Source organism: Bos indicus, chromosome 5, assembly GCF_029378745.1.
Source record: "Bos indicus isolate NIAB-ARS_2022 breed Sahiwal x Tharparkar chromosome 5, NIAB-ARS_B.indTharparkar_mat_pri_1.0, whole genome shotgun sequence".
Classification (NCBI taxonomy): Eukaryota; Metazoa; Chordata; class Mammalia; order Artiodactyla; family Bovidae; genus Bos; species Bos indicus.
In genome coordinates, this window is record NC_091764.1 from 114,210,317 (window position 1) to 114,224,035 (window position 13,719).

Here is a 13,719-nt window from a genome sequence, read left to right on the forward strand (position 1 = left end):
ACCCCACAGCCCCCAGTGCCCTCTCCTTCTGACAACAAAAGGGTCCAGTAGCCTCCTCCTTGGGTCTTCTGGATCTGCAACTTCCAAAATCAGAACCAAAGCCTGTTGAATAATCCTTTCTAGGAAGAAAGGAAGGACCCCTTTTCTGCTCCAGAGAGAGAGAGAAAAACCCGTCTGCTAACTGCCTACTGTGTGCCAGGCCCAGAGGGGACCAAAGAGAACTCTGATTGCAGCCTGGCCTGAGCGAAGACAGCCAGGTGATGAAATGCAGTGACTACAGGTACTGAGCACAGAACAAGATGGTAATGAGATAAGACGGGCCTGGAGAGCCTGGGGACCCCGCCACGGACATCTGAGCAGGCAGGCCCGACCACTAAGCTGCAGGCCAGGGCTGCCTGGGCCAGCAACACTTCTTATCTCCTAGCCAGTCAGCATGGAGCTGGCACGCTAAGTGCTGGGTGGATGGCTCAGCCAGGGTGGGGAGGGGAGGAGAAGACATGCCTCAGATGCCACCAGAGGGACCCCCCAGTGGCCAGCCACTGCCACATGGGTTTCAGGCCTGGCCAGGGGCACTGGGCCTATGCCTGCCTGCTGCCTGCGTCTGGGCCACATGACTGAGACCACCAGGCCCTACCCCCTCTTTGGCACCTTTCTGCAGCTGACCTTCTGACAGGAGGTTGGTGCTGGGCAACTGAATTTGTGCAGCAGCCCTGGCTGGTATGGACCACCCTACCCCACCCCTAGGTGCTGGCCTGACCCCTGGCACATGCTCATGCCTACAGTCACTTAGCCAAGCCCACCTGCCCAGGCACTGGCACAGGAGCTGAGTGACGAGCAGCCACATCAACCCAGAGAGCGCGGGTGGGGGCTTCAGTGCCCAGGAACACAGAAGGCCTCTGGAACCATGCTGACCCTTCCCAGGAGGTCTGGAGCCTGAGGTGTGTTAAAACTCAGCAGGGCGCGGAGGCCTTGGGGCCCCGGGGGCAGCCTTGGCTCTGCGGAGGACAGTAACACTCATCTGCTGGGAACTCTGACCCTCCTCGAGCTGAGGACCTCAGTGCCACCTGTTCAATCCAAACTCAGAATAACCAACGCTCTCAGCAGGGGTACTTTGAAGAAGGGGGCACTGGACAGTGAGTGCCCCACCCTCGAATTAGGCACCTGCCTACGGCACAGGAAGGTAAGCACACACCCGGCCAGGGCCCCTGACTCCACGTGAAGGACGCCCTCAGTCACCTCCACCTGCCCGTGTGCACTGCTGGGGACACGCAGTGGACAGCACCCTGCATCAGTTCTTTCTGTCACAAGGGGCCCAAAGCGCACTGTGGCAAAGGCTCCTTCTCCAGGTCTTTCTGCAGCTCTGGCACCGAGTGAAATGAAGATTCTCCCAAGAGAGGCCCTTGGCTGCTGCCCAGCAGAGTGTTTGGAAAGATGCCCCGGGGTTCCCTGCAGGGCCCCTTTGGGGAGTCTCCCTGGGTAGGGGCGTTCCAGCCCTGGCAGAGGACCCAGGGGGCCTTGCCAGGGACAGAGGTACCCAGTGCCCACCTGCTGGGCTTGTTCTGCGAAGCCTGGTCACCAGTCTGGTTGATGCCCATTAGGGTCACACCGTCAGCATTCTTCTTCTTCTCTTTCCGGCTGAGAGTTCGATTCAGGTCCACAGACCACTCCTGAGCAACAGGCACCGGGGAAGAGGAGTCAGAAAGCTCATTTGTCTGAGGCCACATGAGCCTAACGCCGCGGCCGCGAGCCGCTGGCCGGCCCCGCGCAATGTGGCACCTCGCTGCACTGCGTCTGCCCTCCCCGCCTCCCAGCGACCCCAGGCTCGTGACGCCTGCCACTGGCCCTCTTCACCGCGCAAGGTGGGTACTCCTTGGGGGCCAGCCTCCAGGGGCAGACAGCTGCTGAGAACACTGGGGCCAGCACGCAGGGGTCCTGAGTCCCAGTCCCAGGCATCCTCCCCGTCCAACCCCACCCCAGCCCTGTGGCACTCAGCCTCCAGACCCCAGGCCTTGCCAAGTTTCCTCATGCTTCCAAAGCAGACAGAGTCCCTCTGAGGGGCTGGCATTCAGTGCTAAAGACCCTCCCACCCATCTCTTGACTGACGTTCCCAGTGAGGCAGGAGAGCTGGGTGCGGGACCTGAGCCAGCCTGTGGCTTGGGAAATGGGCCCTGGGTGCAAACAGAATCAGGTGCAGGGGGCTCCCGCATCCCTCAGGACCCTGAGGAGTGGCACTCGCCCCACCAGGGCTGTCTTCTTCCACCTGAGCAATGTGTGAGGTAACAAAGCACAGAGTGTATGTCTCTGAAGGCTCACTGTTCCCAGCATGTGAACAGGCTTTTATCAACTGTGCTGGAAACGGGGAGAACAGCACGTGTGTGTACACGTGTGATGAATTCTTCCCCCGGCCCACTTTACCCATTATCAAATCACTTTATCTGAATTAATATTTGGGATGACCAAGCCCACAGCTGTGCTCACATGTAGTTACAGAAGCCACCTTAGAAACATCAAGTCTAACTGCCAATTTGTCATGTGAGGAAACCGAGGCCCAGAAAGAAAAGTGACTTGCCCACTACAGTTGGTGGCAGACTTAGGCCCCCAATCCCAAACTTAGGTCACCTATCTTCTTAACTGAAATAAGCTGACTGAGAACTCGACTGGAATTCAGAGTCCCCATAGTGACCTTCTGAATGTACATCTGTCCTGACAGGGTGGCTTCCAAGGGCCAGTGCGATCGACAGCTGGCCGACCGCGAAGGGAAGGGCCTGCTGTTAATGTGGACAACCACACAGCCTGGGCCACACTGCGGCCTTGGTTCTTTAACCAGCACATGCTGTCACACCAGGCCGTGGATGCCACACAGAGACCCACAGGGGCTGACCACACCGCAGGAGATTTGGAATTCAACAAGTTAACCATAAAATAGGAACTTACTTCATCCTTGTGGCATGGAAAATAAAAAGAAATCATTTCATTAGAGAAAGTCCAGCAGGGCCTGTGAGAGCTGCAGGCGTGCGCCATATGCAGGCATGCGTTCCCAGCTCAAGGGGCCCACAGAGGATAGCCACCACGGGCTGTGGTCAGGACACCCATGCCAGCAAGACTGCCTGTCAAGTGTTCCTTTCCAGACCACTCTATTCCCTGGGTAGGGACCTGTAGTCCTAAGGGAATCAGGGCTTGGAGGGGTGCATATCACCAGGGGTCTCTAGAACCCAGGGGTGCGTGCACCAGTGCCCTCACCAGGGGGAGGAGAAGGGGCTGTGCTTTTTCTTCCAGAACCACTTCCACCTGGGAAGGCCCTAGGCCTCTGCTCTTGGCCCCTGTTGGGGGCAGGGGGAGGGCTCAGTTGTAGGGACCCACATCGTCATGTGGAGAAGCTTTCTTGAGAAGCTCCAGAAAAAAGGCACTGGTATGAGGGCTGAAAAGATGCCAAACTAGGATGGGGCTAGACGAGGTTCTGTGTGGGGGGGCCCTGGGGCAAGACCCAGTATGGACCAGGCCACTGAAGCCCCGGCCACAGAGAAGATGGGTACCACTGTCATCCCCATATTACACATGGGGCAACCGAGGCACAACCAGGGCAAAGGACCTGCTCAGCATCCCACAGTGAGGAGGCGGTGGGGCAGGTCTGAGCGCAGCCTGGGCTCTGGCTGTGACGAGTCAGAGGAAACCAGGTGACTGGAGCCCAGCATAGAGGGGTCGCCTCAGCCCCTCCCGGGGGAGGCAGCAGCGGTGACCCTGTGGAGCTTCCCCAGCCCCTGATTTACCATGATGTGGGGAGAGCCCTGTCCCCCAGAGGGCAGGGTGCTGGGACTGTGGCCACTGCCTTCTCTGTGATCCTCAGGGGTCCATGTACTGGGAACCCAGTTGGCAGACTGGAAGAGTCCTGAGGGCTCCAGGCCCTTGAATTTGCATGTAAAAACACTGGATAGCTTGGACCCATGAAAATGAGAAAAGAAAGCTGTTCCCGCACCAAAGCTGACTGAATTTATATAAGGAAATAAGAAAAAGACCCTCTGTGTAAGAACATACACTCTGAGACCGTGCCCCCTCCCGCCCTGGGCCAGAGGCTACTGAGATGGTGGCCCCGGCCCTCCAGGCCTGGAGCACTGTGGCCACTCCTTCCCTGGCCATCCTGCAGGGCTGAGCAGGGACCGCCAGGGCCTCTCCATGAAGGGAATGCCTAGGGTCAACAGGGGACCGTCAAAGTCCTCACAAAGAACATAACTGCACCGTCGCCAGAGACTCAGAAGGCCCCTCAGCAGTGCCCAAAGCCCCTTGGAACACTAAACATCCGCTTGGTTTCTAAGGTGGCCGTGTGGAAACACTGCCACGTCAACAGGGCACAGGCCAACTCTGAGCTGGAAGGAGAAAGTGTAGCACTCGGCGCTGTGGGCCCAGGTCCCACCCAGGCCAGTGGGTCCTCCTACCTCAAACTGTGGCCAGTTCATGGACATGCCTGGCCCGTGGTTGGCTCTGAACCACCTCAGGTCCTCTACCGCGTCGGCGGCTTTGATGCTCTGCTCCAGGTCACGGTAAACATTTTTGTAGCTAAATCAGAGAGAGAAGCATGACTCTTTTGGAAGGAAGGGAAAGCCACCGGTCAGCCTCGCCCAGGGCCTGCCCAGAGCCAGCATCACGGTCTGCAGCGCATCAGGGTCGACGTCCCAGTGCAGATCAGACGCCTGCCCTGGCGTGCTGGACAGTTATCTGGCCGTGATGCACACAGGAGGGGAAAAATGACAACCGTGGCATCGAAGCCACAGCTTCAGGTTCTGACAAATCAAACCAGGAGGCAACAGCCCAGCTTTGTTCTGTGTCAGATAATATAGAAGGTGCTGGTGTCTGGGCCACAGGGGCCCCCAGGCTGTGCGGTTCCATTTCACCAGGTCCACAACTGAGTGTCAGGAAAGTCGCTCCTCATCCCTTCAAAAAAGCTGGTAGGTTTACATTCAGCAAGTGAAGACTGGCCAGTGCTGTGGGGGCTGCACATGCCGTCGGCCAGCTTGGGGGACTCCTGCTTCTGCTCCACAGCCCAGAGTGGCTCGCCTCCCTAGGAAGCTGCCCGTGAGGGACAGGACCACCACCCCGGGTCCTGGAGCTCTCACTTCTGGTCTGTGTGGCCGGCAGTCATTCCCCCTCTCAGGGTCTGTGCCCTCCTCTGTCCAGTGGGCACAACCCACCTGTTATGGGGTGAGCCGTGTCCTCCAAAAAAGATACTGCTGGTGTCACCCCAGGGGTCTCAGGATGAGAGCTTGTTGGGAAATGGGTTCTTTACAGAGGTAATCTGTAAATTAAAAAACCCACCTTTTTACACAAAGGGGGAAACTGGGACACAGGGACAGAGAGGGGACGATGTGAAGACCCAGAAGATGGCCATGTGACTGGAGGGATGTGTCTACAAGTCAGGGAAGGATCCTCCCCTAGACCAGAGCCATCAGAGGGATCGAGGCCCGCTGACACCTTGATTTCAGAACTGTGAGACAATAAATTTCTGTTGTTGTAGGGTGCCCAGGTATCAGTATTTTATGATGGCAGCCCTAGGACACTATTAGACCATCTGCTCCCCAGGGTGGCTTGGAGGACTAAGTGAGGCAAGGCAGTTACTCCACACAGAGGAGCCCCGCAGCCCCGCCCTGCCTCTGCCTGCAGGGCAGCCTTGGGCAAGTGACCAAACCAGGCCCAGCCTCCACTTCCTCATCACTGAGATGGGGAACAATGTCACCAACTGCACAGACACTCATAACGACCCATTAACTGTTGGCATAGCAGTTGAACAACGACTGAACGCTTTTCTTTTTTTTTTTTATTGTTAGGAGACAAAAAGAAGGTAATTCCCTATTGATGACAAGCTCTGACTTGTAGGTCATTTCTAAATGGCTTGGCTGTGTGCATGACACATCGAAGCCCGGGGTTAGCACAGACCTCTGCCCCAATGAAGGTGTCACAGGACCAAAGATGAGGAAAGTGGGGAAGAAATATCATGGTCTTGTGTCTCCATTCAGCAGAGGCTCACGGACTGTGCTGCCCAAGGCCCCAAGCCCCTGGAAGTCCAGGAGCAGGCTGGCAGGCAGCTGCTCTGCATGGAAAGGAGCTTGTGAAGGTCCTCACAGTAAGGCCACCCCCAGGCTGGGTGCGCCAGCCGGGGGACTACTGGACTTGCCCCTGGGTTGATTTCAAACGTGTCACTGCAGCCAGTCCAAGCTGCGGCCCTCCCTCCCTGCCCAGACGCAGAGCCCTGCACCCAGAGCTGGTAGAGTGTGGCAGGAGGCCATCAGACTTGGGCCAGCAAGCAGCCGTCCTGGATGGCAGGACCTCGCAGGGCCTCAGGAGGGCTCTGAGACCACCGCCCCCCTGGTCTGGAGAGCAGCAACTGAGCTCCACACAAAAGCGCCGTCCACTGACTTTGCCACCCCACGCTCCCGGCGAAGGGCACTCACCTGGCCATGTTCGACAGGTCCAGGTGCTTCTGCACCTCCAGCAGGACTTCCCGGAAGAAGCGCAGGCGCTTCTCCTCGAACTGCTGGCACTGCTCAAACACCTGCTCCATGCTCTCCATGTACTGCGGTGTGCTCTGGCCCAGCTCCTTCAGGGACTTCTCATACTTCTCTTTGCTCTATGATAGGGGCCAGGTGCGCGAATGAAGACTCATTTCCACTCAGCCTGCTCCCCTCTGCCCGAGAGTGAGCGAGCCTGGCTCTGCACCACCCTGTCCACCTCCAGGGCCTCGTCTCCCTCCACCAGGTCCAAATCCATCAGCAGCTAGACTACTCCTCGGGTGACAACATGAAGCCTGCCACTGTGGGTGACCCTGCACCCAAGAAGCACCCCAATCTGTCTCCTCTGCACCCCTAAGTTCCTGCCTAGAGGCTTCAGGCCCCACATGGCTCCTGGAGGGCATTCCCCTCTCCCCAAGGCTGGACCATGAACAGCCCTCCCCACCCCAACACAGCCAGGCCTCCCAGGCTCATCCTGAGGCCCTCTCCACCTCCAAAGACACCCTTGGCAAAAATGTCTCAGTCCCCTGTCCTTAGATTCCAAAACCTGAAGAGCACAAGCTCCAGAGTATGACAGAACTCCAAGTTCAAGTTCCAGCCCCTCCACTTCTGAAACACAACCATACTCCTGGCATCTGCCAGGCCTCTCAGCTGGAGTAAGACCCAGAAGGCAGCCACTGGGGAAGAGGCAGTCCCTCAGAGCCAGTGACCACATCCCCTCTCGCAGGGGGAAGGGCTGTGCCCCGGGTCTTGCCCATAGCAGCAGGGGCTCCCCAGTTGCCTTTAAGGCAGGATCACAGGGCTCTGAGCTCCACGGAGACTTGTGCTGTGCATTTTCTGGGAGCCTCACTTTCCTTTTCAGCAAACAGAATACTTCTACTTCACAGTATCCTGATATTTAAGGTGACAGACAATGGACACCGAGCTGCACCAAGACATTCAGACAGTCCTGGTTCCCTTTCTTCCAGCCCACGACACCAACTTCCTCCCCGATGACACCCCCCGACACACAGTTATTCCTCCCCAACTGTCCTCAAGAGGGGGTTTCACCAGAAAGAAAATACGAACATAGGTATAGCCTTTTCTCGAGGGTGTTTAGGGACAGTGTGACGAGTCTAAAGTTAGCATGTTTCCCTTGCAGGGATGTGCCTGGGGTCAGAAACCCACACAGTCTTCCCTGCCCCCATATATGACTTTGACAGTGAAGGGGACCATCAGCGTGATGGGGCCTCCTAGGGTGAAGGGAGGGATGCTGGGGCTGGGGTCACCCATTTATCACAATCGTCTCACTCTCAAGACCCTGAAATGGGCTTTGACCATGGATGGGGGGGTGGCCTTTGCTCTCTGCTCTTCTGTTCCTGATGACAATGTGGAGCCTTCTGAGCAGGCAGTGGCCCTCCCTGAGCTTTTGCCGGCCTCAGGCCCGGCCCTGCTGCCTCTGGAGCAGCGTCTCTGCCCCACTTGGGGGCAGCAGTGAGGAGCTTCATAGAGGGCATAGCTTTTCCGCTCACACCGCTGGGCAGCCGCTCCAAGTTTCCTCCATTTCTTCCGCCACTGCCTAATTCCCTTATTTCTCTCAGAGGCTCTTCTGAGGCTCAGGACTCCTGCTTCCCCTCTGGGCTTCATGCCCTAGTCCTGAAGCTCAGTGCTCAGCTCATCTCTAACTTCACCTCTCTCTCCAAACCCAGGCTGGGACTTCCTTCTGTGGACACTGCAGCAGGGCAGGCCCTTGACGGTGACAGCCTCCAGCCACTACCAGCCCTTGGAAGAAGGCACAGGAAGGGAGTGGGACCAGGGGCCAAGCTGGGAGCCAAGGGTTCCGGAACCCTTGCTCACATCTGCCCTCCTTTCCCAGGCTCTTAAAGCTTTTTCCAGCAGTTCTCTGTCAGCAATGTCCCAAGCCCTTACTTGGCCTGACTGTCAAGCTCACCGGTCCTCACAGCCCTCCATACCAGCTCGCCATCAGCTGCCTGCTGTTGACATTCACGAGCTACTCCTTCCCACCTCCTGCCTGCGGCTACCCCGGCCACCCCGCACCCTGCCCGCCACACACAGGAGTCATACCCCTGCCTGCCCAGTGCTCCGTGCCACCCTGCCCTGAGGCGGCACTCAGGGCTGTGGTGAGGTGACGGGTGACCGCACTGATGCAGCCATGTGTCCATGCATCTGACTGAGCAGTGACAAAGGCTCGTCACATGCCAGACACGTGGACGGGTGAGGCACGTGCTCTCAACATGGAAAAAAATCCACACGATTTACCTTAAGAACATCCTGTTTGCACTTCTCTACTCTGTCTTGCAGTTTCTTAAGCTGCTCAGGGTTGAGGGACGGGTCGGCTCTGCTGTTGTTCTCGCGGGATATCGCCAGCTTCTCCTCCTTGCATGCTGCGTGGTAGGCCTTCTTCGCTGCTTCAACCTACAGGGAGAAGGAGTTCCCAAATACCACATTTAAAGGTCAAAATCCTCACTCAAGGTTACACAGACTGTGGGCAGTGCCTGTGCTCTTAAGAGGACAGGGAAGATCAGGTGCAAAGCTGTGTGTCCAGTATAATTCCAGCACATTAAAACAGAGTTCAGTCAGCAAATACTGACGGGGTGCCTGCTTTGTCGTCAGATACCAGCTAGGCAGAAGGAGTACAGTGCTCGACAAAGAGCCTAGCTTTCACACAGCTTACCATCTAGCTGGGGGAGGCAGCTGCAAGAAAGAGGAAACAGAGTAAGTGAGTAGGTGATAAGCACCGAGGAGGAGAAGCAAGCAGGGAAGAGAGGCAGGTGCACTGTTGGGTCTGGGCTATAGCCGTACGTAGAACGGCTGGAGAAAGCCACACATGTGACCTGCAGCGAGACTGTGACGGAGGTGTGGATCTGAGGGAAGAGCTGGCCCAGCAGCTGGAAACCTAACACAAGAGGAGTGTAACGTTGGGAGAAAGGGTTATAGGCCACATTCCATATTTTTAACGACTATTTTACATGAATACACACACATATCTATAGATATGGGTGTGTGTGTGTGTATGTGTGTAATTTAATAGATGCGTCTTAACTGAGCCACAGTCACAGATTTCATTCTACAGCAGAAAGCTGAGTTTGTAACCAGAGCCTCATGAGGGAGTCTGTCATCACAAATGGGACCAGAGACAAGAAAGAAGAGAAAGGGGATGTGGCAAAATAGACAAGACACAGAGTAGACAAGGAAAGCCTGTTGTCACAACCTGGAGACAGAAGTCTGCTTGGGGTGACTCTGAGAGGGAGGGAGGCAGTGCGGTTCCTGAGAGAAGTCCGTGATGGGGATGGGACTGGTAGGAAGTAGGGGCACCCTTAGCAATGGGGCAGGCCAGGCTCCAGGTCTGCCTATGCTAAGGGCTGAGGCGTAGGTATGACAGTCTCTGGAGAACCAAGGCTGGGTGAGGCTCGATGATTTCCATTTGCTACTTGTAAAATAATGAGTATCAGCATCATTGCGAATTTGAGAGAAAAACTCATAAAAGAGAAAGAACCATTTAAAAGTTCAGGGTTGGGAGTGGCCTTGTTAGTGGTTGAGAACATTTCTGCATGCCACCAACAGCTCTTCTAAAACCGTGCTATTCAAAGCAGGCACAGCATCACTCAGGAGATTATTAAAACTGAGCATGAAGAGGCCCCACTTCTGACCTCCTGACCACTATCTCTAGAGGTGGGGCCTGGGAATCTGGGTTTTAGGAAGCTTGCTTAAATTTAAAAAGCACTATTCCACAACGGTTTCATCTCAGATAACCTTTGGCAAACAGGACTTACTATTCTGATAGACCAGAAGGTTCATGACATGGAGGGGTCAGGGGCTGGGTTGGGGGGGGAAGTGCTTCAGTTTTGAGCTCTAGGCTGTGTGTGTGGGTCTCACCCTGCTCCCAGGACAGGAAAATGGGTGGATAAGGGTTCTGTAAAAACGGCAATGAGGCACTCAGCAGGCCCCCTGTGCCTAGGCAGTGGCAGGAACTCCTGGGAGGGCAGGAGGGCTGGCCAGGGGAAGCAGGTGGTGGGTGAGGGGCCTGCAGGCAGGGCAGGGCCCCAGGGTGGATGCACCTCTTTCAGCTTCTTGGCCCAGGGCTTCTGCGCCTTCCGAAAGCCGTCCTCGGCTTCCTTGGTCTCCTTGAAGCCTCCCATCATCTGCTTGTGGAAGGCGTCCTTCTGCCAGTTCTTGATCTTCTCGAAGTCCTCGTTCATCAGCGAGGCTTTCACCTCCAGGTGCAGCTCGCTCACCTTCTCTGCCTCGGTCATGACAGCCACCCAGGCCTTCTCCACCGTCCCGTACTGGGGCCCTGGGACAGGAGAGAAGCTGGTGGGTCACTCGGCACTGTGGGGCCCAGACAGGCCCTGGGAGGGGATTCCCTTCTGTGAGGCCCCCTCAGCACTTAGGTTGGGCTTTGAGGCTGGCAGTCTGGCTGCCTGGCTGGGAGGCTTCCTTTTGGCTGTTTCAGATATTTTTCTTAGTGCTGTTCCTTTTTCAGTTCCTGGGATCAAGAAGAAAATAAGGAACTGAAGCTGGATCTGTTTTCTTTTGTTAGGGAAACCGGGGGATTACACACATTTCCTTTTTGTAAAGACACTGAGCTCTTGAAAAACTCCAAGATGAAGTTTCTTCATCTTGGAAGTTTTGATTTGCTTGAGGCTGGCTAAAGGAGGAGGGCATTCTGAAGTGAACTGACCTCTCTGCCAGGCCAGTCTGAGCCCACCCCTCGGGCTCCTGCTGGCTCCTGGCTTCCCCTGTGTGGGACCACACGTTCTCCTGAGGCCCATTCCCTCCATGAGGAGCTGGGCCCTGGAAACAGCTTGTGGAATGAAGGCCTGAACCCTCAGCAGAATGGAAGCCCCAGGCTGGGGAAGGAGAGGAGGAGACAGGAATCTGGCTGGCTCTGGCCTGGATGGAGCTCTCCAGAAAGCGGGGAAGGTTGCTTGGGTTGCCTCAGTCACTGTTCTCAGGAAGGAAACTCCTAATCTGACCTGTCATTTTGCTGAGGGTGTAGCTGGCCTGAGGTGACAGAGAGATGGGCTGTGACAGAAGCTGAGGATGGAACGGGAGGACACAGGGCCTGCCCTCAGGGTGCTCCCAGGGGACAATGACTGCTGGAGTGGATAATGACAAGAGACACATGGTGTGTGTGCGTGAGTAACTGCTAGCCCCTCAGGACCTCTGGCTTCTCACGTCTACAAGATGAGCAGCTCCTGGTCCTGCCGAAGGGACCAGGACCCACAAAGGCGGAAATAAGAGTGCTTTGTGAACCTCAGGCTCTGAGTAAGCAGTATGGACGCTGCTGACAGCTGGATCCTGAGAGAGGGACTCAGGCAGGCGGAAATAAAATAACGACAGCCACTGCTTCCTGGAGGAGCCGGCCCACCCCAGCCATGCCTCACCCGCGCATGGCCACCCCACTCTGCACCAGGGCGCTGTACTCTGCTCCACGAGTCGCCCATGTCAACATCCGGGGAAAGACATGGAGCTAGTCTAGACCCCTGCTGCCTGGGGGCCCCTTGCCCTGGCCTAGCTTCTCCTGGTCAGCCCCTCCAAACCCACCCTGAGAAATACCCACTAACCCACTTCTTTCCCAGGAAATCCTGTAGTCAATAACGCTCCCCCTCTACTGCTGGGAAGTACGTTCTGAATGCCATCCACACATCCATGGCAGCACTGTCATTGAGCTCTAGAATTGTCTGAGTGTTTTGCGAGGGACAGAGGGGAGGTAAAACCTGCATCACGTAACGGGTTTCCCTGGTAGCTCAGTCGGTAAAGAATCTGTCTGCAATGTAGGAGATCCAGTTCAATTTTGCCGGATGTCACCATTGAGTCTTGCCTGACTGGCTACTTGGCTGAACTTATAAATAAGCAGTCTTGGTGCCAGAAACCATGGTGCTGAGCAGCAAGGCCCTTGACTGGACAGGAGGCTACTGGAGTCGGCCCCAAAGGAGCTGCTCTGAGTTAACTCGACAAGCGTGGCGTGTCCCCTGCTGACAAGGACTGCCACGGGAGGCTCGGATGCTGCTGGAGGACAGGAGTCCTGTGTCCCCAGAAAGGGGAGGAAAGCTCACTTGGCCTGTGCTGCTGGGAGAAAATCACAGCTCCCAGACTGTGAGACAAACTCCTGCCCTGATCTTCCAAGAGAGGATACTGGCTCAGAAAGGGTGGACGGTTTGCCCCAGACGCCCCATGGTGGCCTCCCTACCCTTGTCCACAAGCTGCCTCCAGCGCCGGGCCCATTCGGTGAGCTGCTGCGCGTACGCCTTCTCGATGCGCGCCCGCTCGTGCAGGCAGTTCATGAGGTCGGTGCACAGGCGGTGGCCGTCATCGATCCGCCGCACCGTCCGCTTGTAGTTCCCGACCTAGGAGACAGAGCCACGCTGTGAGCGCCGGACCTCCACGCCGGCCGGCTCTTGGGTGCTTGCGCCCCCTCCCACTTCAAAGGTCCCCTGTGTTGTTAGATGACAAGCTACCACTGGCAGGAGCAGACAAAACCGAGATTTGGAGCTTCTGCGTGGCCCATGGGCCAGGGAGGGAAGCAGACCAGTGTGAGACAGGTTGTGCGGGAGGGAAGTGAGGGGCTGAGGGCACCGAAGGGGGATCTCACAGGCTGAGGGCCAGGGACAGCTTCCCAGAGTAGGGAATGTCTAACTAGAAAGATGAAAAACAATAGAAACATAACTTTTTAGTAGCTCTGATTAAAGTGATTTTATAATTAACATTACAGACCCCTGGCTAAAGACCTTTGGAGCATTACTGGAATTATCAGGTTCTCAGGTGTCTACTGCCTTGATGTCACCCTATGCTGGATTATTATTACTTCACAATTAGAGCAACAAATACTATTTCCCACCTACTGCACCCACCACGTGTCAGGCACCACAGGAGGTATTTTACACGCCAAATACTGCCTCTGCCTTAATGAGCACCAATAACTGTCCCCATGTTAAGATGAGGACACCAAGCCTCAAGTAAGTTGCGCTGTTTGTCAGGACCCCACAGTAGCAGCCCTAGAGGCTGGGCTGCTGCTGAGAGTTTTCCACATGCTTCCAGGTCAGGGCTTGATGGCAAAGCTCAGACTCTATCAGCTTTGACAAGGGCCAAGATGAGGCTTGACTACTTTTTCTCACATATGAGAGAAGAGTTAGATTATCTAAATTATAAATAATAGAAGAGTAATTGAGAAGATTTCAGTGGCTAATGTGGAGTGAAAAATGGAAGTGTTTCATGTGTT

At 56.0% G+C, this 13,719-nt stretch overlaps 1 protein-coding gene across 5 annotated transcripts in view; it reads right to left on the reverse strand.

The window, feature by feature from the left end:
- PACSIN2 (protein kinase C and casein kinase substrate in neurons 2) overlaps positions 1–13,719 on the reverse strand; it is a 115,434-nt gene that overhangs the window by 6,052 nt on the left and 95,663 nt on the right. For all 5 annotated transcript variants that reach the window (XM_070790533.1, XM_019961936.2, XM_019961933.2 and 2 more), the window contains 6 exons: positions 12,691–12,847; positions 10,556–10,791; positions 8,757–8,912; positions 6,441–6,616; positions 4,431–4,551; positions 1,546–1,667 (listed from right to left, as the gene is read on the reverse strand). In XM_070790533.1, the coding sequence (XP_070646634.1) occupies positions 1,546–1,667; positions 4,431–4,551; positions 6,441–6,616; positions 8,757–8,912; positions 10,556–10,791; positions 12,691–12,784 (905 nt within the window). In that variant the 5' untranslated portion in view covers positions 12,785–12,847. The remainder of the gene's footprint in view (positions 1–1,545; positions 1,668–4,430; positions 4,552–6,440; positions 6,617–8,756; positions 8,913–10,555; positions 10,792–12,690; positions 12,848–13,719) is intronic.